Raw genomic sequence first — 24,543 nt, forward strand, 5'->3', positions numbered from 1 at the left:
GAGAATGGATATTAAGCTCTTGCTGATGCCAAGTACACTATGCTCCAGCTTTTTACTGCCCACTTCCAAACCTTTCTTCACCCTGAACTAGAAGCCATCTACCAACCAGACTTTGGGAGATGCGCTTCTCATTTGACACGCCAGTGGTTTAAAGTTAAGGCCACTAAAATCAGCACCAAAATTACGTGGGCATTGTTTTATATTTTCTCCTCTTGCATCTGTGAGAAGCCCAGGCTGGTACACTGTGAGCTCCAGGCAAGCTGATGGCCCTTCAAGAAGGAAGCTGTGCTCTGTGGAGCTGTCAGTGTCAGCACATTACCCCAGCACAGCAGTGTTTGCACACGGACGGACGGACAAGCATGAAGTGCCAAGCACAGTTGCAGCATGTCAGGCATATGTTGCCTGATGTCATCCAGCATTAAGCCAAGTGGAAGAGATGAAAGCAGCAAACCAGTGCACCAACCAAGACTACTATATTCAAACAGTCATTAGAAAGAAATTACCAACAAAGCAGAGGCTGGCTGTGACAGGATCTCACCTGGAGCTAGACTTGAATCTTTTGGGATGTGATTCTGTAAGCACTGTGCATCCCCAGTAAAGCCAGTGTGAGTGCAGGGAGCACAAAATGTTTTGAGAGCTCAGTCATGCTTCACTCCATGAGGATTTGTCTCATTTGGTTATTAAAGTGAGACGAGAATTAGGGCACCAGTTAAAAATAAGGTAAAGACAATGAGGCAGAAATCCAACGTACTTGCTGTATTATAAAAAGTGCAGCTGTTTTGTGTTTTTTTTTTCTTTAACTCCAAATGAATTTTGCCAGACACATCTATTATCACAGACGAGCTCTGAGAGTAAACAGGGGCTTTAGGATTTCAGTCTGATCCCTCAAGCCCTTACTCATTTGTCCACAATGCCTTTAACAGAAAAACATGCCAAAGACAGTATGCAAAACAGAAGTGTAGTAGGAGGATTCTCAGATTGTTATTTTTGCAGTTTCAGAGGCATTTCATTTTACTTAACAATTTGTGATGTGCTGTCAAAATAAGGCAAGAGAATTAACCTGGATTTCTCCTCCCCTCCTTTTCTGGCCTTGACTTCAGAGCCATTCAGTGAAGCAAAATAATGCAAGAATCTAGTATTTCATAGTATTTCAGCTCATAATATTTCAGTATTATGGTCCCCTGAGGTATAAACAAAACAAAAAATGAAACAAAGTCACAAATGTGATGACTTACAGTGATCTGCTGACAATGAATAGGTTTATTGATATTATAACCTTACAGTTACATAGGGTCTGTCTATCGAGGCTGCAAATTAACCATGCAGTGAACAAGACCACCCACACTTGAGCTTTCTTCAGAGACTTCCTCTTCATTCTAGTCTTTCTGGCAGAGATTATTGATTCAGACACCTCAAAGATCACATCTGAAATACTTCCAGGAGTGGGTTGGCTCTAAAAGCAGCCTAGTGACTTTCATATGATGTGAAACCTGTGCTAATACTCTGTCCTAGATTTCAGGCATGAATAAGTGGCTCACATTTCCTTGCCTTGTTGGCATGTCCAGGGGCTACAGTGACCTGTACAGCCAGAGGACAGCAGTCTGAGAAAATCTCCCATACAGTATGTCTGTGTTATGCCCAACACTGCTCTTAGCTCTGAGATGGTCCAGCTAATTCCAGGGCAGAATGATGTGAATTCACCAGCAGTTTGGACCTGAGGCTCTGACCAGGCTTATAAACTCTCCTGAGCCCTGGAGCACTGGGGCTCTGAACTGAGAGTGCAGAAAAGCCCACATGCTCACAGCAGGAGTCACAAATGTTTAGCAGAGCTTGCTGGCTTCAGCTGAGGGCAGGCAGCTCCTCCTGGACTGGCTGCATTTGCAGTTAATCTGGTAAATCAGCAAAACACTCCCTGAACTCACATTATTAAGGCTTTTCCATTATCAAGAACATCACAACTTCCATCACCCTTGAGAGCAGAGCAATAGCTGTACTGCAGGGGAGCTGCACAGTTAATTTTGGGCTTTTTTAACCCAGGTGCAGAGTCTCAGCAAATGAGCAACATCCTATCATGAAAAGAGCAAGGAGAAATACATAAAGCAGCTTTGTTGAATTAAGAAAAATAAGAAAAGCCACTAAGTACACAGGATAGACTAGCAGAACACAGCTAAAGTACCAACTGCCAAGTCCTGGGCACTGTGTGATTCCCCAGTGGGTAACAGAGCTTCGTGTCTTTTTGCCTGGTCTATTTTCTGTTCAATGCTTGCAGCTTCCATTAACGTTAATGAGTATGCATGCGTGCCTGGAGGGTAAGAACATATTCCCTCTGTGGCTTCAAAACTTGTTTATAAATCCCTCCAAAAATCACATCGTGTTCATTGCTCTGCACAGAAAGCTATTATAACAGCTATAAGAACTGCTATGTTCATTCCCTCCTTTCCCCTTGCCCTTGCTTATCTGAGGGATGAAGAAACAGACCTGGAAAGATGAAGGGCTGAAGAAGGTGATGCAGGGAAGTAAACCAGCTCTGAAAGCTGCAATATGACAACTGACTTGCTGCAGGGAGGGGCAAACTGAAATCTTAGCAAAAGCAGAGAAAACCAAATCCCAAAGCAGTGAAAAACTACTCTTACCACCAACACCCCAGAAAGCAAAGCCTTCGAAAGTCTCTAAGCTATTAAATACTAGAGAACAGACCAACATCTTTGCCATGTCCCACCTGCTTGAAGGCAGATCATTGGGAACAAACTACTGGGCAGAGTCCCAACACAGGCCAGGGCTGCCCTCCACCCTTCTGACCCCTGGGCAGGCAGGAGGCTGCGAGGGGAAGGGCTGAGCAAAGGGAAAGACATGCCAGGGCTCCATTAGGAGCTGCATGGCCCTGACACTGCTGAAGGCACCATATGCATCCCAATGCCAGCTGGACACACAGGACACACACATCTCTGGAGTCAGACACAATAGCTGAAAGCCAATTCCATGTCATTCTACTGACAACAAGGCCTGTGATTTCTGACTTTGCTGGCTTTGACTTTTCCCTTCATCAGTGCCAGCCCTTCTCTCCACGTGCACAGATTCAAGCTAAGCTCTCAAGCCTCACAGGCTGCAAGGGATACAGCACAGCATACAAACAATTATGGGTAAGACAGCACTGAGATCAAGAGTCAAATTAAGGTACGTGAAAGAAAACACTTTGCTCTACACACAGCTCAATACCAGCTCACATTATACCTACATAGCTAATATGAACCAAGCTGCAGCTTCCACAGGGAAAAACGCTGCGCTCAAAACACAATGCAGGCTGCAGGAGAGAGGAAAATGAGCTGTAAAACATAAAGTGCACAGTATGCAAGCACTGAGGCCTCTCAGTGACCCACTGCAGCTCAAACTGAGCACCTGGCTGAGGAGCCCGTGCCCTGGCGGGATGTCCTGGAGCTGGAGCTCAGGAGGGAGCACTCCCTTGTGCTGTTCTGCTGCCCCCAGGCCCACACCCTGGCACTGCAGCAGCACTTCACACCACAGTGACAAGTGGCCCTCGTGGCAAGAGCCATGGCACAAGCCTTGTGCTCACTGCACAGGGCTCTGACAGACTGCACTGCAGGATGCTGCTCCCCAGACCTGCCTCCCCACTCCTCTGCCACAGCTCCTGCCACGGGGTGCAGCAGCACTCGTGCCCCAAAGACATTTCCCTAAAGCACTGCACTGTGCTGGGCTGTCATGTCAGCACGAGGTCAAGCACACAGCCCAGAGCAGGAGCATCCCAAACTGCCCACAGGTCAACCCACCAGAACTCATCTGTCAGTCCCTTTTGACTTGTTAGGTCTGAAGAGGGCTCATTAATGAGATTTCTTCCTTTGGTAGGCATGGATGGAAAGATCTGGGAATAAGATCTGGCTATAAGGAAGAACATGTCATGGTTACTGCAGAGGATACTATTTCAAAGTTTGGGTGAAATACATTATTCACTAAGGTAGGAAATAAAAGGAAACCAGCTCTATGTAAAGCCAGCAAAAGTGCTAAATCCCTTTAATCCAAACTCTGGTTAATGAGAATAGCAAAAGTTCAAATTTACAATGAAGAGCCACCAGTCTAGCTGACAGAAAACTAGATTTATGAGAGAGACCAGCTGGACTGCAAGTCCAGTTATAGTTACTGTAATTGCTTTTCTCCTGAGAAAAATCTTCCTTACAAGCTGTCCCCCTTTAGAAATTGCTGAGCTCACTGCAAGGGCTTAGAAGGCAGCAGCAAGATCTTCTTTCCCAAAACACTTGGAAGGAAAACACTAAACAAATTGAGTGGGTTCAAGAGGTGGGTCCCCTTCAAGTATTTTCTCACATCAGAGGCAAATTTTCCTTTGTCTCTGGCAGCAGCAGAATTACAACATGAATAGCATTTTGAAAATGCTACTCTGAGTTTTAACTGGTATCTGTGTGCACATGTTTATATCTACATGAAAGTATATAGAACCTGTGTTTCCATTACACATGTGTATATTATGCAGATATAAATTAAATTTTATAATTCAATTATATATTTCCTGTGCATTTCTCTATATAATTTAGTACTCCATATCACTAAGCAGAATTTTTAACAAAAAATTAACTTTCAAAATGCAGTTCACTTGTATTTTTTTCATTTTTATTTGCACTGCAGCAGATCTGTAAACTTTCCTGTAGACACGCAGTGATCATATCAAAAAAACACTGCTTGAGGCTGGTTACATCAGCCAATTACACTGTTTTATTACTTCCTTTTTCTGTGAGATTGGGCACTGAAAACAAATCAATTAATTACACTCCTGCATTTTCTCAATAAAAAGCCTTTCAGGATCGAGATTAGATATGCCTTCCACGCTGAAATGTTATTTTAAATTACCCTTTTCAGTTCACTTCTCACTTGCAATGTGTGATGCATGGGGCACAGCTCCATTTGTTTGCTGTTCCTACCAGAGTTTGAAAACTCTGAAGAAAAGACAACCCACATTTGGAAAAAAAAAAAAAAAAAAAAAAATCCAGAAATCTGTCATGGAGGAGAAATGCATTGAGTGGAAGGCGTTCTGTGGGTGCATATGAGAGGCAGCCAGAAGAGTAAGAAATGGAATATTAAAGCACAAGAAGGGACACAAAGTATGGAAACACAGCAACAAAGCTAATGTCAAGTTAAGGAGAAGGATGCCTGCAGGCTGGAGAGGGCTCTTTCAGGCAGAGCCAAGGTAGGCTGGGATGAACAAAACAAACCCAAGTGCTGCACATCGAGACAGGGCCAACATGTGTCACTGCAGCTCAAGGGAGGATTCTCACACTCCCACAAATATGGACGCCAGAGCACTCACAGGAAAAGTGCACAGAACCAGTGTGGGTGTTACTGCTGCTATTTGTGCTTCAGGAGGAAAACGTCCTTCAAGCTCATGACCAAATTTCTTCTGGTCCTGCAGTAAAGTCCGATGTATTCAAACCAATCTAACGTTATGGCAGATATTATGATGGGATAGAGTCAATATTTTGATTTCACTATGATCAAAAAGACTATCAAAGTTACTATCAGTTACTGCTTTTGTTTGTATAAACAGGATCACTATCAAAAAGCAAACATGTTTAATAAAAATGAGTGATGAGGGAGTCCCTGGTTGTCTAGAAAATGTAGCAAATTCCTTTTCAAAGTAGCCACAGGGTCAGACAATAGACATTATAGTCTGAATTATTCTGCACAGCCATAAAAAAAATTGAGCTGGGAACAATTTTGTGACAACTCCTTTTTAGAGATTCCATGGTAATTGATGGAGAAACAATAGAGTTTTTCATCATTATTTTCCATAGTTCCTAGAAAAGGCTGTAGTCATTCAGCCTGCAAACACCACAAGAACATGCAAATGTGTGAGACACATGCATATACAAATATTTGGTTACAATACAGACAACAGTGACTGAAAATTAAACCTGCCTGTTCTTGGACCTGAGCTTTCAAAGACATCCAAAACAAAACATGAATATTATATCCTATGGAATTTCTCACCTGAAATTGAGAAGAGGCAGACTTACAATACCTTGAATTCAAAGTTTGTTACTAGAATGAGAACTGCTGCATAGGTATAACCAATGGTCCACACAAAACAACACCAGTAGAATTGAGTTTCACAGGATTCTTTGAACAAAATTTCAGATACTGAATTTGCTGGGAATTAATTTTAGAGCAACAATAATAATTTCGTATTCAGTGACAAAGCTTGTCTAATATTTGTATCAATCAATACTGCAGGTAATGAACTTTGACTTCCATCTGTTCTTCTCATCTTTAGAGGTTCTCATCTATGTATGACCATAGTTTTTATATAAACATTCCTATATTTCCAGATTACTGTGAAAATTCATCAAAACAAACATTACCTTGATAACAAAGCCTCTCCTAGTGAGAGCAAAACATCTTAGAAATACATTCTGTTCATCTAAACACCATATTGTATCACCCTTGAGTATACCTGTGTGAAAAAATTGACTGCTCCCTTAAAAAAAACCCAAACCAAACTAAAAAAATGTACAGTCTGATCTTTCTATTAAACTCTTTAGTGAAACCCCAGTATACATAGAACCAGGGCAGGCATTCTGAACACACAAAAACAGCAGTGTGATTAAAGGGTTCTATCAATTGAAAACCTCCAGGAACTTCTTCATTTTAGCCTGAAAGTGCCCACTGCTGCTCTGCATGCAAAGAACGAACATAACACATGTCATAAATTAAACATCATAGAGATTCTTAATGTTCCATGAAGGCATTTATTCACACTGAAAGGTAACATTTAGGTATTATCTTTTTTGCTAGTGATGAAGTATTACTCATTCATCAGTTCTTTACAGACATATTCATGCTATGAATATTCAGCTCTTGATTACAATAATGAGAATCCAAGGTGCTCTGCAATACTTGGTCTCTGGTATTGTACCATTGTCATAGAGACGAACCAGAGTGAACAAGGCTACAGTACCACACATGTCACTCACAGCCTCATATGATGGGGTAGATCAAGCTCAACCTGCATGGAGTGAAGGAGGAAAAGTGTCTTTGGAACAGAAATGTCAACCAATTTCAAACTTTGAAATCTGTCAGAAGGGACATGATTACATATTCCTCCCTTGGACTCAAATATCAGATGGCAGAAGAAGATGAGGGAAAAGAACCAAAGTTTTCATATCCTTCCAGAATGAGAATAATGCTGAAAAAAACACTAGTTCTGTGAGGAAAAAGGCTGTTTAAGGAGTCTGCCATAACTTCTCTGAGGCTGGCAAAATACTTGGATGTATTTCAATCATCATTATCATTGCTATTATTGCTACCTCAAGCCAGTCAAGTTCTCTTGCATCTCAGCAAATGAGGAAAAGGCTGGGATATGGGTAAAACAGACTCCATTCCTAATCATCCTAGAGATGATGCAGAAGTCAGCTATTCTGAATAGCATCATGCAACTCTGGGGAAGATTCTCACACTCCCACAATGCACACTTGTGACTCAATGCACACTTGCAGGAATAGTCATTAAACAAGTTAGAAAACATTAAACTCTTTCCTACTACATTGTCTGCAAAACAAACTTCATCTAGTCTTGGTGATTCTGGTTGGGCAGATTCAGGGAGAAAGAATGCTAAGTAATATATTAAAGAATTATAAAAATACTTTAAAATGTTGTGTTTTTTAAAGAAGTTTTGAGTAAAGTAAGAGCTCCTGACTTTCACCTCAGAGCATATCAGACCAAGAAGTTTGTGCCATGCATTCTCTTTTGATATTGAAACAAAATTTGGAAGACTTTCTGATATGAGAATTTAAATCTCAGAGTTATATGGTTTCTGTGTAGGCTTAGGTCCAGCAAAATTGTGGAAAACTGCTTTTGTTAAGGACAGCTACTTAATGCTTGCATTTGCCATGTTAGTCCAGTGGAGTCGATGCCATGGTCCCTGAAGAAGACAAGCTATAGAAATAATGAAAAACGTCATATGCAAAAAAACTACCAAGAGCATAAATAAATCCACAGCTTTGTTCAGCACTTGCATTCAACTTCACAATCATAGACATATGTGTCACCACGATTTACACATTCATTGGCATCTTTGTTATCATTGACAACTTTTTAAAATCAAATTTGCTCAAAGGGGGTCACAGCATGAATATAGCTAACAAGTATTCCTGGCCACAACACCAAGCAAAGGGATACACACAAGGAGGACAATGTGCTGTATTGGGTGTCAAAACTGATATGTAGCACAGCAGTGGGAGACACCAGCACTGATCAAAAACATTTGTCCTTATGGGTTCCTTCCTACAGTTCCCACTGTGAAGTAGAGTCATCCTGATCTCTCCTAGGAGAGAGTACAGCTGGTCCTACTGCTGCACAGGATGTATTTACAGCATGGAATAAAGCAAGGAGATGATCCCTACAGTGTTAGCTCATCTGCAGCAGTGCAGAGTAAGGAACAACATCCTTACTAAAACCATTTGTTAATTCTCTTCTGAATGCTGCACTGGCTGGCATGTAACTAGGAGGATTGGGAAGAGAAGATGTAGACTCAAACACAAACAGGATCTTTGAGCAATCCATTATATCATCCTGGCTAAAATTTTTACTGTTGGATGATATTTCTTCGCTGTGGAGTTTCAAGGCCATGCAGTATTCTTTTTATTAATTTCTGTTCTTCACTGCTTTGTTGAGGAGAAGCCTTTCCAGAGCTGTGGTTTGCACCAGGCTAATGATATGGTTGGTGGAATTTGTCTGGTGGGCAGATAACATCAGTCTACATTCCAACTGACAGCAAACTCTTTTCCTCTTCACTTTTAATAGATTCAACTCATTCTCCAGTATACATCTACACCATCTAAGTGGTGCAGTGACAAATATCCACAGCAAAACTATCCAGAGGAGTTGGGTAGTTGGTCCAACATTTAGACATGAGTGGTCTAGGACCCCTGTGTTGGCATTGTCACACTAATAAGGAAACATACAGGTAATTCTTAAGTGCAACAGGATAATCTTAAGACTGGTTTACCAACTCCCTTTTTTCCCAAAGAATGACTGTGTTTACCTTCAGTCCTGTCCGGTAGTTTCCCACTTTTGCTTGTTGTTCCAGTGTTGACTGTTTCAGACGAGGTGCTCAGTTTGGTGTTGGGGTCTCGCTTCGGTTTTGGAGGCGGCTGCTTTCGAGAGCTGCTGCTTTCATCGTCGGTTCCTCCAACTGAGTGAAGAGACTGGGATCTGACAGTGAAGCCACTGGAGCAGGGGTGTGGCAGTCTGTCCTGAGGAGCAGGCATTGTCATAAATCCCATGCGGAAATGTTTCCCCACGTAGCTGCCTTCATTTCCTCTTGCTACTTCTCCACCTATGCTGTAAGAGAAAATACAAATATAAGTCAGAGGTTCTCCTTTGCCTGAACCATACCTGGAACCAGGGTCTCAGTTCTGCCTTTGACAAGCAGATCATGTTTATGAATTTGAAAACAAGCAGTGCTCTTCTCTGAAAAGAAGATGACTACTAGAAAAGTCTATTTTTCAACATAAGCTGCCAACAACTAAGACATAGTTACACTGCTACGCACTCAGAATTTGCAAGAAGAAATCAAGAAAAGCTTTTGTCAGGTTTCATAGTATTGTAACTAGAAATTTTCTACAGAACCAATTTCAAACATTGAAAGTCAGAACTGAGTTTTCAGGAAAACAGGAGACTGTGAGTAGGGCAAAAAATAACACTTCAGAAATACAAGATGGTGTATTGATCCACAGTCCCTGACACTCATCTTTGACTACAGATGCTCATGTAGCTTGGGAAACAAGGCTTGTGGCATCCAATCAATCTTTTCCCTTGAGACTAAAGAATGGTAAAGAAATGTTCTAAAAATTACCTGGATATAGGAAATTCAACATCACATCTAATCCACGTAAGTCTGCAACAGAAGCAGCTTCAGACTAGTAAATTACAAGTGTAGCAGATGAAAAGGCCATGGACTGTGGGACACCAGGAAGAAAATAACCTCCAGCCATTCAGAAACACAGGTAAAGAAGGAAAGTTCAGTTGAAACAAGTGCTACCATGCCAAACACTGCATTTTTATGTGGGTGGCATGACTGAGAACTTGGTATTATTCCTGTTCCACTTATGCTTACCAGTTCTGAAAAACAGCTCTTACTGGTGTTTATACTGCAAACCAACAGCACATTTCAATTCAGGCAAGTCAGTGACTATGCAAAGAAGCTCAGCAACATACACAGGTCAATGTGGGCCTCTTTGCAAGGAGGTTTGAAATGTGCACTGTGGGCACATAGAAATGTCAGCACAAGAACGGTGAAGTATCAGAAGGCTCTAATTAACTCCTGTTTCCCCTTCACACAGAGTGAAGCTCTAGGCTGGGTCAATGTCCTTCTCTGAAAGTTTCTTGATGTTGCCTTGGGCTGGTGCAGTTTATTTGGTGCTGGAACACATTTCCTTTTTTAAAAGACAGGAACATTTCTCAAAAGTGTGAAGACTAAGCAAGGTCACCTCATTTCCTGATACTGTGTCCATCTTCACTGTAGGTAAAACACAAGCTGTATCTAATTGTCCTAAAAGCATCAGACTGGCAATGAGCAATATACAGCTTTGTGCATGATAAAGCAGAATCTTTGTTTGCTTATTACCCTTCCTGCCTTCTTATTCCATTTCCTCTCCAAGTGGAGATGTTTACTTTCAAAACTGGTTGACAACAGAACAGGTCTAAGTGACCATGTGCCCCTTTCCAGGGCAAATGTAAATGTGTGAACACACATGACACACGTATGAACACACTGGCCCGTGTTCATAAACCAAATTGTTACTAAATCCTAATTGGCATCAATTCCAAAGGGATTTGCAGCCAGAAAGATCAAAAGGTAGAACTCATTAATATGAATATTTCTAAAAAACCTGTAGCTAGTTTGAGTGATTAACTATGCCTCTACTAATCTTTCATAAATTGTTCTGAAAATAATATAATCCTCTGACACTGGACTACAGAAAGAGCCTGTCATATTATTTAAAGAAGATTACTATCCAAACATGCTGAAGAATGCAGGTGGGGAGTCTGCTTCCTTTCTTAAGTCCATTGGATAATCATGCTTAGCAAAAAATATTTCAGTTTGCCATGTCTCCAATGTTACAATTCTTAACAGTTTACACTATTTAATTACTGCATTTACTTCACTGCTGCATGAAGGTGTTTGAACCATCCATTAGAAGCCAGGTTCTGTCCTGGATGGACTTGCACAAATCCCTCTGAGGTGATATATTTCACCCTTTCCCTAAGAATACACAGAACGGCATTTGTATGAAGGATTTCTGCCAAACTGTTGCACCTTGTATTCCAGAAATTAAAACTTACAAAATGTTTACCTGGTATCTAAATGCACTGTCTCATTAAACAATTAAATCCTTCCTTTTTCTTCCCACTCCCCTCCCCCTGTTATTTTTTTATACTTTACTGAATTTCAGCATAGATGAAACCCTAACCTGTTTCCTACACTTTCTCCAGAACAAAGACCCTCTGGCCAGGTCAGACAGAGGTTGTGGGTACAGATGGGAACAGAACCTGCTGCTGTGCAGCATCACAGCTGGAATAGATCTGGTCTTGCTCTACTATATCCTCTGCTCAGCTACCAGGCAAAAACAGCAGGGCACCATTTTCCTGTTTTCAGCCACATTTAAAAGAGGGTCCATTTGTCTTTGAATGTAGGAGCCAATGCTCAACTGTAAACACTTACATACAGTTAAGAACTGTAAACCACAGGCTGAAGAAGACCAACCTCTAATCTTTGGTCCTGGGCCCTTGTCACTGACCAGGACCACAAAAGGCTCAGACTCGTTCCTCACCCTGGCAGCAGTTCCCAGTGTAGAACAGTGAGTGTTTCCCAGCTGAGTCTGACCAGTTCACACCAGCACAACACACAGTGGGGTGCCGAGTTCACACCTCAGCAACGCAGACCAAAACCCTCTGTGTGTAAAGAGAAAGGAGTAACCCCAGACTCACAAGTTCAAAAGCAGGATGGCAGATTTCAAACGTGGCACCCCCTGCCCTCAGGCAGCAGCATCCTGAAGGTCCATTTGGACTTGTGCAACACACGCTGTTGCTGTTGTTACATCATGAACCCAGACAGAATGAAAGGATTTATTTATATAATCCTCCTGCTCAGGGCCATTGGAATTGGCTGGGGCTAGCATGTGTGTCCCACTACAGCACAGCAATCTGACAAAGATTTACACATAACTTGCTGTGCAGCAATGACCACAGAGACAGTGAGAGTGAGAGCAACTGTGTCTCAGTCCATTATTTCTGACAGGTAAGACTCTGTGCTCCTCATTGTGCTGATAATGAGCTCCATCTCATTCCAAAAATGTATTGTGTGGGTTGCTACAAGTATTACATAGTTTATTAATATATATGAAAATGCAGATTTGGTTATTCCTCTGGGAAGTTTCAATTTGAACTTGCCCAGGATCAAATGCTTCTTTGACAAAGAATTATGTACAGCATTAAATAACCATTAAAAATGCAAGACTTTTGTCTGCAAAGAGAGCCATGATTATATAACAACAAAATTAATAATATGATGGCTTACACTACATACATCAAATCTGACTTTGTGCTGAAAATGCACTTCTATGTTTGCCCAGGTCCAGTGACTGATGCTGCCACAGGTGCAGAAAAGGGCAATGCCAAGGCTGGTGTCAGACGCCTTTAAGAAGATTGTTGTGAACCATCTCTCCTTTCAGAACCACACAACAGGCCTTCTCCAAACCCAGCTAACTAGGCCAATGCAGACCATTGAGAGCTGCCACATGCTCTCTCCTTGGGTGCAGTGCAAGGGAAGCATGAGCCCTTCCCTTTCCCTCTTCCACACAGTGATGGAATTAAATCATTACAACAAATACCCAAACAGTCGGATCTGTCTTAAACCAGTAACAGCATATTTCAGCTTTCATTTACAAAGTGTGAACAAGAGATCTGATTGATGGATCCAATGCATCTCAATATATAGGTTTTATCTGTCAGCTGAGTTTTTTGAGGTCAGAACTGGGCTGGCATTAAATCACACTGGCCTTGCTGCTCCTACAGCAGTGTCAGCCTGCTGTTATGTAGGCTGTGGCCATGGCAGTGCTGGACACTTCACAGCTCACTTCTGGTGCTCTGCCTGCCCTTTTCTACCCAGCAGATACCAGAGTATTGCTGTAACTATGGCACACAATAATGGAAGAACCTCTTTGAAGAACTACAGAGGAGAAAGTCTTTTATATTATTCATTTCATTACACATCACAAGAGTGAAAGTTACAGAAGAAGACTAAACATTAAAAATGAACACAGAAAGTACTCAATGCAAACAGCACGGGGAAGGTCGTGTCTGCCTTGCTTTGCCATGAGTCATAATGTTCCTGTTGACTGTGAACATATTTTCAAGCTGTTAGAAAACTAAGACAAATAAATTTTCATCACATTTATGAAAAATACATGGCAAACAGAAAGTATCCAGAGATTGTCTGCATCAATCAGTGTGGTCTTTTTAGTTTGCATTGCTCCTATTTAATATTGCAAAGAACTTTAATTTGCTGTGCAGTTTCATTACTTGGTCCAGACAGAAACTGAATTAATTCCTGGAAAGCAAAATAATAGTTGCATGAAAACTTTTGTTTTACTTGGTGTCACTGTTTAACTATAAACAAAATGGAATAATAAATTCCTCAGTGCAGCTGTAAGGGGTAAAAATCTTGGACTGAGACCATAAAGTCAGAATACCCTGGAGATGCACTTTCTTCCCAGCCATCTATCTACTCTTGTTCTTGGTTTTCATGCAAAACTTCTCCTATCAGTTTAAATTTACACTAGATTATTTTCATCCCTCAGGCACCAAGAACCACTTCGTAGTTCTCCTCATCTTTGCATAGTTTCCTTTTTTTCTTCCTGTGCTGCTTTACATGGGATTTTCTGCTTTTTAGACACAAGTTCAAAAAGGGAGCTACACCTGATTATGAGATTTGACCTCCAAAGACGGAGGAAGGGGGATATGCTTTGCTGGGGATGTGGCATCTTTGAAGGTATTTTACCATTTCTTTGCTGTGTTACATTCCAGTCAGGGATCAGAGAAGGCCACAATTCTTCTAAGTGCTGAAATTCCAGGTAACCAAGAGAAACCATTTTAAGAGCATCTGCTCACTCCTCTTGTGCTTGAAGAAGATTCATCATGGATATTGTTTCATTTGCTGGCAGAAACTGAGCTGGGAGTCTCTGCAGGCTCCTCAGGAAGTGGGGAGAACTATGAATTCCAGGGCAAGTGAAGCACATGGATGGCCAGGCTCCTTCCCTCTGGGGAGCTGTGAGCCCACACAGAGCTAACCCCCCATGACACGCTTCTAACCCACCAGGGAAACCACCTGAGTCAGAGACAGGAGAAAAGTCACTAAAAAAATTAACTGATAACGTAGGAAGAATTTTCTGTAGAAATGACTAATCATCAGCAAAACAAAAGGAATAAAAATACTTAACTCAAGGATTTCATACAAGCTGGCTTCACTGTGCAAGCAGCAGTTTATCCCATGGTGCATTTATGTTTCCTGGGTTAAGAGAGTAGCTACTGCTGTTTTAACCATTTCCTTGCTCTTACAGCAGTGAACATCCAGCTGCCCTACTCACATCAAATGTTCTGCATATGAAGGGCTGAAGTGGCTTTGAAATGTCTATTCCCCATCAGAATAAATTATACACACATATACTAAGGATGACACATTTTACTTTGTATCTGAGAAGCACTTTCAAGATTAGCATAAATTATATTTGTAAATTAGAGGTTGGATGCCAAAACAACAGAAGATATACTATTTTTATCCCCCTAAACATGATTTCAACAGACCATGAAATGTAACACTGAGGAAATAAGGACAGGATCACAATCATGGATACAGGAACTACCCTGTAGGTATGGTTTTACACAGATCTATACCATTTTTATCACAAAAATTAAACATGTACATTTATCTCTATTTTTTAATAACACTTTAGAGATCCCCCTTCTTATTCCCAAGGAACATACACACTTTTTTTCTGCATTACTTTTCTGAAATATTCCAAACAACTCACCATGATCTTAAATCAAGATCCAGAGGTTAATGCTACCATCCTTTTAGATATAGGCTAAAGCCTAAATGAATTGTGACAAGGGTCAGATTTAGAGCCATTTTGTGCACCTGGAGGACTGCCTAAAATGAGCAGCCAATATGTCTATACACATCAAACTTCTTCCCTCTCCCATATGCCTCTGCTTTTGAGGTAGGAGATCAGGTGCTGCTTAAGAAGTCAGGCCTCTCAGGATATACGGAATACATTAGTGCTATAAAATAAAATTTATTCTTTTATCCCACCTGTCAAACCCACAGGCCCAATGTTTGATCCTGAAGACATGAGATGAGCTGCCAATCCCACTTTGAGGACCTGCATTATGCACTGGAACACCCAGGAAGCTTTGTGGAAATTGCTCGTGCCTCATGAATCTCTTGTAAGCAACACCACTTGCAGATGTGTATCCACTGCCCATTTTGACACTTATTTCAAAGAGTTATTTCTTTTCAGGGTTATTTATTTAAGCCCGTTGTGGTCCTCTTGAGAGTCTGCCATCCCCAACAGGACTCACAGAAGCTCCAGAAGAAACTGAACTGCCACACCACATGTTGTGGCTGCACTGTGAGATTAACTGAGTCCCTGGGGAGCAACCAAAAGACAGCTGTATTCCCTCTGCAGTGCACAATGGATAATAGAAGCAAAATTAACCAAAACTGTCCACAGCAGGTTTTCCATATGATGCCAGAAAATCTGATTTCAAATAATGATCTGTATGCTCTGCAGTGAACTACTTTTATAATGCAAATGTTGAAAATTCTAGCAAGAGTTGGAGTTTTGGGGAAAAAAGGAAAGAAAAGGCAAAATCAAAACAAACCCAGAACACTTTATGAGAAACACTGATAAATTAAAAACTTTGGGTTATTTTTAACAAACCTAACATAAGCTAGACAGCTTGGAAAGGAGTAAATGAGGAGTAAGGACCTTTCTGATCCACAGAGAACAAGATTGTTTCATGAATCTGAGCAGAAGTGCAGGTACTAGTTCTATTTTCCACTGGCACTGCTTCTATTTATATCAGACTGTCTCTTAAACCAGGGACTAAGGATGCCTGCATTGGGCTGAACATCCACAAAGGCCTGAAGCTGCTCTCCTCAGGAGGACCAACTCTCCCTGCTGTATCTGGGGGACAGGGACTCCAGTGCTGCACCCCACGTGTGCCCGGTGACCAACTGATGCACATGGACCCACGTCTGTGGGTTGTGAATATACAACACTTAAGAGGCTGGAATGGAAAGTGCTCTGCTGTTATAAAGATACAGTTATTTTTAATTTTGCATTGGGGGATGCACAGCTAAAAGCCAGCAAATGAAAGCTCATATGTTCAGAGTCACCTAGAATTAGACATGGAGCATATGCAATGTTTAAGCTGAGTGCAAATGCATGTTCGCATTAATGGAGTGGGGCTTTGCATCCTGTCAAAAACAGGTGGAGCTCGACCAAGGCTGTGTTTTTATCACATTCACTGGAAAACCACATGGCCCAGACTCCACTCTGCCTGAGCAACTGTGGCTAAGTAAATATTTCAATGAGATACGGGAATAAATTAACATACAAAATAATTCTTGGGCATTTCTGTAAGGAAATTTTTCTTCAGTTTTGAATCAAAGCTTCAATGGAAAAAAATATGTAAAGAGTAAAAAATGCTTTTTGTGGATCAGATGCTGTGAAAAGTTAAAACCTGAGGAAATTAATGAAATGTGCTGAAACTCTAAGACAGAGACCTGTAAACCAAGTGCTCTGTGTGGGCTGAGATGTTACACTGGGTCTAGCCTTTCCAAATTCAGGCTTACTTCAAACACTGATTGTACAGATGCTCTTCTCAGTCCCTCAAGCAAACATGACACTGCTGTTTTTTCAAATCCAAGCTCAAATGGATTGACAAGGAAATTATGGTGTTGAATAAATGCTTCCTATGGTATCCAGTTCCAAAGAGAAAGGACTCTGAAAGTATTCTTCAATCCTGAGTGGCAGGGAACAGGAAGAGCAGCATTTCAGTTTGGAAGAAAACCCCTGACAAATTGCACTTTAGGATGATCCATAGCAAAACATACAGATTATTTTTTACACAATTGGTGATCTGAAGGTCTAGTTATTCACATTATTCTTCTGGTAGTATTGTCATTCACAATTTGCAGTTCAAGATACATTCTCTGATCTGATCTGCCGCTTCATTTTCTTTTTTAAATACCCTGTGAGGAGGTAAGAAGGAGAGAGGCACTTCCTGGCATACTGGGAGAAGCTCTCAGTAGCACAGTTGCAGTAGGGATGTGACAAGGATGCAGGTTCTATTGAAGGGACAGTTTTACGCAGCAGCCTATCCTGTGACAGCTCACCACTCCAGGTCTGTTATATTCATATCGGGTGATTTTGCTTCCAGACATCTCAGCACATGACAAAATTTGGGAGTTTCCATTCTTTTGATCAGGCATTTATCCGAATATCTTGGGGACAATTTTAGCCACTGCTTTCATTGACATTCAGGGTCAGTGGGTAGTTACTAAAAAAATATCTGCACATTAGCAACTTAAATAGGACTAAATTGAATTTAATCTACAAACTATATATTAAAAAATTCATTTTAGGGGAATGCACAGTGCAAGATTTTAAAACAATGCAAGGGTTATTTGAATATTTTCCCCTTTTATGAGGACTCTGGGTGCTGGACTGGCCTTTGCACAGGCAACAACAACAACAAAAACTTTACTGCAGTTTACCTGGCCTAACTACAGAAGTGTTCTGCTGGATACATCACTTTGCTGTCATAGGTTCTGGAACCCACAGAAGTCTTCACCAGAAAATCCATTTTTACCTGGAAGAACCCTGCCCAAGCCCATTGCCTTGACTTTCCTGTCCTAGAATTACTGCCCTTGTGCTATTAGGTATCTCTCTGTTCCTTCTGATGTCTGAAGGAAAGGTTTCAGCTCTTTTGTCCATCACCACTTTGTATTTTAAGTGGATAGCAGCGAGTATCTCTGCTTTGCAAAATGAAACAGACTCAAAACCTAAGTGAAATATTTTTGACTGGTGTAATAAACCCAGAAAACAGGAAAGGGAATCACTCCACAGATGTGTACATTGGTGTCCCTCCCTCCTTGGACAGTCTCAATCTGCTAAATAAAGCTAAATGAAATCCTGTACATCAGTATCAACAGTTCTTATCATCAGAGCCTCATGAGGTTTGTTCACTAAGATACAAAGTTCTTGTGAAGAACTCCCTGCTTATGTCACTCTTCTATGAGTAACAAAGTGATCATTATTGCAACAACAGAATATTAATGTGCTTCACATCTAAGTTTAGAAATAATAATATAAAAAACTCTTTCATTGTCTTGAGGGATGTCAGTTTCTTAGCCAGGGTTGTCAGAAGCTACTTATTTGTTCAGAGAAATAAATAAAAAGGGACATTTTATTTTCAGAAACACAGTTAATTTAATACTGCACGTCAGAGCATGTGAAAAGGAAGCGTAGTGGGCATAGAGGTGGTCAGGACCAAGTGATTTGAGTCAGGACACTGAAAGAGGCCAGCCAGTAAATGTACATCTTTCCCCACTCATGCATATACCCAGCACGACACTGAACCTCTTCAACACTGAGGTCTTCCAACACATTCATTGCATCTCCATGCACTCCCTTTAGAAATCAAGGTGAATTGTCCAAATGCAAAGCACAGAAACTCTTTTCTCCTCTGTATCCGAGCACAGATCTAATGGGCCAGACCCAGGAACTCCAGCAGACTACTAAAAGGTCTTTATGTATACAGGAAATTAACACCAGAGACAACTGGCTACAATAAAAGCTGCCAATAAACTTCCAAAGCTGACAGAAATCAGCACATGCTGACTTTCATCACTCTCAGAATTACTTTTGCAAATGGGGATGATCAGATAATTTTGGGCACTGCTGTGTTGTGCCTTTTTTTTTTTTTTTTTTTTTTTTTTTTTTTTTTTTTTTTTTTTCCCTGCAAGAGTAGCTTTTTGCCAAAATTTTTAGCAAAAAACTATGTCAAAGAAACTCTGACAGTAAAGGAAGATGGAACTTAAATGCTCCTTTAGGGACAGGTACTTATATTGCCCAAAGGGTCATCACTACAACCTATGAAGCTGCAACAAAATGGAATTTTGCTAAAGCAACAGCTTGTTTTCCAAGCTGTGAAAGTCTGTGTGAGGATTTGTTAGAGAGCTAAAGCATTAAAACAAAGAGTAAACACCCTTGTAACCTGCATTTAAGGGTGTAATGGTAAATTAAGTGGGGAATGTACTAGTTTAGTTCCCTGCATGGGAGGTGATCAGCTCTGTGCTGTTCATACTGAAAGTATGTAAATTCCCTTTATTCCTCAGGCAACTCGTCAGAGCTGTCACTTATTGAGTGTCATGTTTGGAGTGTCTCAGCTTGAAGAAATGATGCTGTGTGTGCACTGAGGTGGTGAGCTGTGGCAGCCAGGGTCACACAAAGTCTGGACCTAATTTTACATCAAGGTGACAAACCAAAAATGATGTGCTGTTGCTTTTCTTTGCTCTGAGAATTATTGTTAAAATCAGCAAAGCTGCTGGTAATAAATTGTAGTGCATGTATATTTCCAGGCTGCTTAAATCCCTTTGAAAAGTCTTCTATCTAGGAACAATAACACTGACATAATATAAACTGAATTTCCCTCTCCCAAAGCTACATTGCAGGCAGCAGCCTACTGAAAAACAACAGAAAGGGGAAGAAGCTCAGAGACAATTTGTGTGTAAGCTCCAAGTCCAAATCAGTTATCTGCACACCAAGGTGCACACAGGGGATGTCTCTGTGCCTCAGAAGAGCAATTCAGCTATGCTTTTTAATTGTTTATATATTTTTAAACCTAAAAAATTACTGTTCTCTGCTCCAGAGTATGTGATATCCCTTTCTCTGCCCTGTGGTCCACACAGGACACAGGAGCCTGTTGCTCTGTCCTTACTGCACCAGCTACCCCAGAGTTTTCAACTTTGAGATGCTAAAACAAAAAAAGTTCCTTCAAGAGGGTCCCATGATAAAAATCTTAAACCAGAGCAGCCTCAATTTAAACATTTTGGGTTGTTATGTACAGGACTGGAACAGTAGACTTTCAAGTCCTACAGAGAGCTCGTGACAACATATCTTTTAATAGGCACTTTCACCCACTTAATAAATGTAGGGATGGGATACTGAGCTTTAAGGAATAGAATCACTGAATCACTGAAGTTGGAAAAGATTTTTAAGATCATCAAATCCAACCATCAACCCATTATCACCACCAAACCATGTCCTCAGTTCTAGGAAGGATGAACCTTATTGGACTTTGCACATGCACCTCTGTGAATTTGCATGTTAAAATATTTTGTACCCTACCTAGAATGGCACACAGAAATGTTAATGGTCCTGGTGCTGCTCAGCTCATTATTCTGATCTCTAGAAACTCTATTTTATTCTTACCTCAGTAAGAAGTGAAAGATAACAATTGTTAAGAGCTAGCAGCACCCAGTCATTTAACCAGTGGATATACTGCTTTACGACAAAAGTAGGTGATTGGAGGTAAATTACATTATTGCAGCTCTAAAGTGCCTTCTAGAAATTTGTGAAGGTAAAGGGTAAAATCAGCATATTTCCCATAGCGGGTTTTGAGTTAAACAGTTACCTGTTGTCATGTTTCAAGTTTTGCCTTATATCCACAACACACTTGGAATAAGAGACAAGGCTTTTTGATAGTTCTTCTATTGCATTCTGGGAAATTAAATGTAATTCAAGGTTGTACGACACTGGAAAAAAATTGGGCAGTCAAAACTATGGAGTTTCACAGATGATGTTTGTGAGTGATCCAAAGTGACACTTAACCCACTCTTGGATATTAAAAAAGAGATATTTCATAGGTGTATCCAGTAAAATTAGGATAGCTTTGATTCAAGATCCAGAAGAGCTTCAAGAGGGCTCACAAAAGAATAGTATCAAGGAAAAAAAAATCTCCTAAGGAGAGATTCTCCCCTGTGACAGTGACAAAATTGGGTCGTCTCCTAGATGCCAGCATCTATAATTCTTGAAACGCAGATAAAAATAAATAAAATGTATAAACCTTCATAATACATTGGAGTTATTTATGCATATACTTACTAATCTGTGTTTACTGCCCTTCAAGCTGCATACAGAAACAATTAGATCCCTTTTTAGAAGGGGTAGCGTGGAGCATGCAGATCTATAGCTTTGATTTAAAGAGTATGACAGGCAATCAGTGTGTGTCAGAGGAAGCCCACATCAGCAAAATGACATGTTAAAGCCACATTTGAATTTTCTTTTTTAGGACTGAAGAGATGAGTGTTTCCTTCATGTTCTGAACACAGTGAGATTGAGAAATATTCTGAATTTCAGGCTAGGAGAAAATGGATTGCTTCAAATTACAGGAAAATGAACAGGACTGATTTTATTCCTCACTTTCAGCAGAATTGAGTGGTGCATAGCAGAAACAGGAAAGCCAGATGCATTTCTAATATGTTATATATTTCTACCAGAAGTAGCATAACAACTAGAAATTAACTATTTCCCTACATTTTTCACTCTCATGAGGAAAAACATTAAATTTGGCTAATGAACTGAAAAGAAAAAAGAAAGTCTATGGATTATTTTTTTTTAATGATTAAATTAAACAGGAATACAGACAGGAAATTAAAAACTGGATTCCTGTATTAATACTGATGTTCAATGAGAGCAGCTAAAGATCCCTTTTAAAAAGACATCAATATTGCTCCCACAAAATGTTTACATCAGTTCTGAGAATATGCAGTGAAGCTATTTCAGCTGGGAAGAGTCTGATTGCAAAGTCAAAAAACTGTTAAAGGTGCAGACTTTAGGAAGGAAGGAAGAAAACATCTAAGCTAAGAAATCTTTTGCATTTTGTTTTTGAAACCAGAGACTCAAACCATTATGTGTTAAGTTTGAAAGAAACCACTACAAAATTGAGAATCCCGAGCAGGACTCCCCAGTCCCTTCTGTCCCATTTCCATAGACAGACTCCTCACATCCTCTGTCAAAGCCAGGCTCAGATCTGTCCCACTGTGCTTTGTCAGGACTACAGAGGCAGAGAGGAGTGTAAACAAACTGCTCTGTTTTTTATGGAAATAAACAAAGGTCAGGTTTTGTCCTCCCAAGTCAAGTCACTCAGTGACTACAGTGAATATGAATGGCTGGACAAATGTCTACTGCTGTCCCTGGAGAGGAGCACTCTGTGCCCTGTGCTTCTTGTGCCAGGAAGACTCAGCCAGACAAGTCTCTGTCCTACTTTTTAACTGCAAAGTGCAAGATAATTGAGAGTCAAAACAGAGTCTAAATAACCCAAGAAAAAAAGTTCCTGAGGTTCAAGCTCTCCAAAACTTCCTTTAGAGACAGTTATACACACATGTACTGCTTACACAATCTCATGAAGAAAGCTTCAATCTCAGATAGTGCTGTTTCCAATGCCAATGTTCCAATGTGTGGTTTAATAATTCCATTGGTATTCTTTGACAATAATGACCATTGTTGCTCCTTTTTGTTTTGCTGCACTTTCTGTTATTTTCCTAGCTTCCATCCCTGATGTGTTTTATTATTATTCTGGTCTTTGCCCAGTTTGTCTGTTACCTGCTCATTAGAACTCCCGTGGTAGAAAATGTTCCTGCAAGAACCTTATTCTGGTACGTTTCAATTTATTTTCAGGCTGAGTGAGTATAAAAGCTCAGATTATTAAGGTGAGCTTGCAGTGATGTATTTGATAGACTGTGTTTTGTTGTACTAAGGCAAAGGGAAATTCATCTATAAAGTTTCAACTTTATACTTGGAAAGCTAAACAAAAAAAAATTAAATCTAGACCCTCAAAGGTGCCTCCACTGAGGCTCAAAGTGACTAGGAAGTCAATGGGCAAAACAATTCAAGGCATTTCTTTGTAAGACGTATGAGAGGGATATATGGCAATTAGCAATTCAAGCTTGTTCTGATGACACTTTCACAATGGAAAGACAGCTTGGAATCCTCCAAAACAGCTTGAAAAGTTCCAAACAGATTTTTTTAGTTCAAATTATCAATAAAACCACTGAGTGAGTCAGTGAATTGAACCTACAGCAAGCTCCAGAAGCACAAAATTTTTATATGCAATTTTAGGGCTGAGTTCCCTACAGAACGACTGTAGAGCTGTTACTGCACTGCAGTTATGGCTATAAAGTATTAGCAATGTTAAGTAAATTACAATGAGAATATGAGAATGGCCTTCCATCAGGTAACATCTGGCCCTCCAAACTATTCAGAACAGGCCTTATTATTTGTCTCCACTTTATTTCAAATTAATATATTTACTAAGACTTAATTTAAAGAAAAATAAAAAAGAAACAAAATTCTAAGAGTTTAATCATAGCTAAAAGGTTTACAGCATGCACATTTTCTTCAATTAATTATTAAATACAGCAGCAAAAAATGACTGTGATATTGAAAGTGCAAGATAAAATTAAGCAATGCCTCATCTACTACTTCCAACTCAATTTTAAGCACTCTGGGCCTTTTAATATAAATGACAATTTTATTGCTGGCATTAGAGAAGTAGTTATCCTGCTCTCTGAAAATGCCTACTACTTTCTGGGCAAGTCAGTGGAATATGTGTAAATGATTAACCACAGGCCAGGTCAGCTCAGACACAGAGCAATTACAGACCACTGCAGAGCCCTAGAAAACTTCATAGCCACAGGCCAGAAGAGGCTCTGGATTGAGGGATGCAGACTGAGCCACTGGCCAGCCACTCCTACCAGAACAAGGTGGACTCAACAGCCTCTTTCCTGTTCCCCTGCACTGGTTGTTTTCTCATTTCCTGAGGCAGGACCAGTGTGCTCATATCCAGCAGGCAGCACCATCACAACCAGCCCCTGGGAGGCTCTGGTCTCCACAAGAGCTGTAACAGCCCAGGAGCATCTTGTCAGACCAGCCAGCCTGAGCAGGGGGAACCTGGCTCTAGCCCAGTCATGCCTTAATGAGAATATCATCTGCCTGATTACAAAAGACACCAAATAAAACTGGATATTTAGGACTCATACTGTCATGAGAAGGAAAACTGCTACTAAATATTAGCTTATCACTAGGTATCCAACCAATTTCACAGAAGACTAGCAGCATCTCGTTAGGTTTATATATATAAACTGTCATCTGTTCAGTCCATTTATAAAATGTGGGAAGGCAGCAGGAAACCTAAGGATTCATGAGGAGTTCTTGGAGAGAAACATCCACTGCTCTCTTTCTCATTTCTCTCAGACTTTGATTTTAGCCTCATCTTTTCACAGTTCTTTTTCCTCCTTTCTGCATGCCCCCTGCTACTGCAGAACCACCAATCACCCTGTGCACTCCATGTTAGACACTGAGGGAGCTTCTGTGCAAATGTTCTGTCAGC

The 24,543-nt window shown here is 40.6% G+C and overlaps 1 protein-coding gene across 1 annotated transcript in view; it reads right to left on the bottom strand.

Moving 5' to 3' along the window:
• Positions 1-24,543, bottom strand: part of NYAP2 (neuronal tyrosine-phosphorylated phosphoinositide-3-kinase adaptor 2) — a gene marked incomplete at its 3' end in the record, with an annotated part of 132,821 nt that overhangs the window by 62,551 nt on the left and 45,727 nt on the right. Inside the window, exon 3 of the mRNA XM_083868621.1 lies at positions 9,065-9,363. Within this exon, the coding sequence (XP_083724747.1) occupies positions 9,065-9,363 (299 nt within the window). The remainder of the gene's footprint in view (positions 1-9,064; positions 9,364-24,543) is intronic.

The sequence above is a fragment of the Zosterops lateralis genome, assembly GCF_965231275.1.
Source record: "Zosterops lateralis genome assembly, chromosome: 10".
NCBI lineage: Eukaryota > Metazoa > Chordata > Aves > Passeriformes > Zosteropidae > Zosterops > Zosterops lateralis.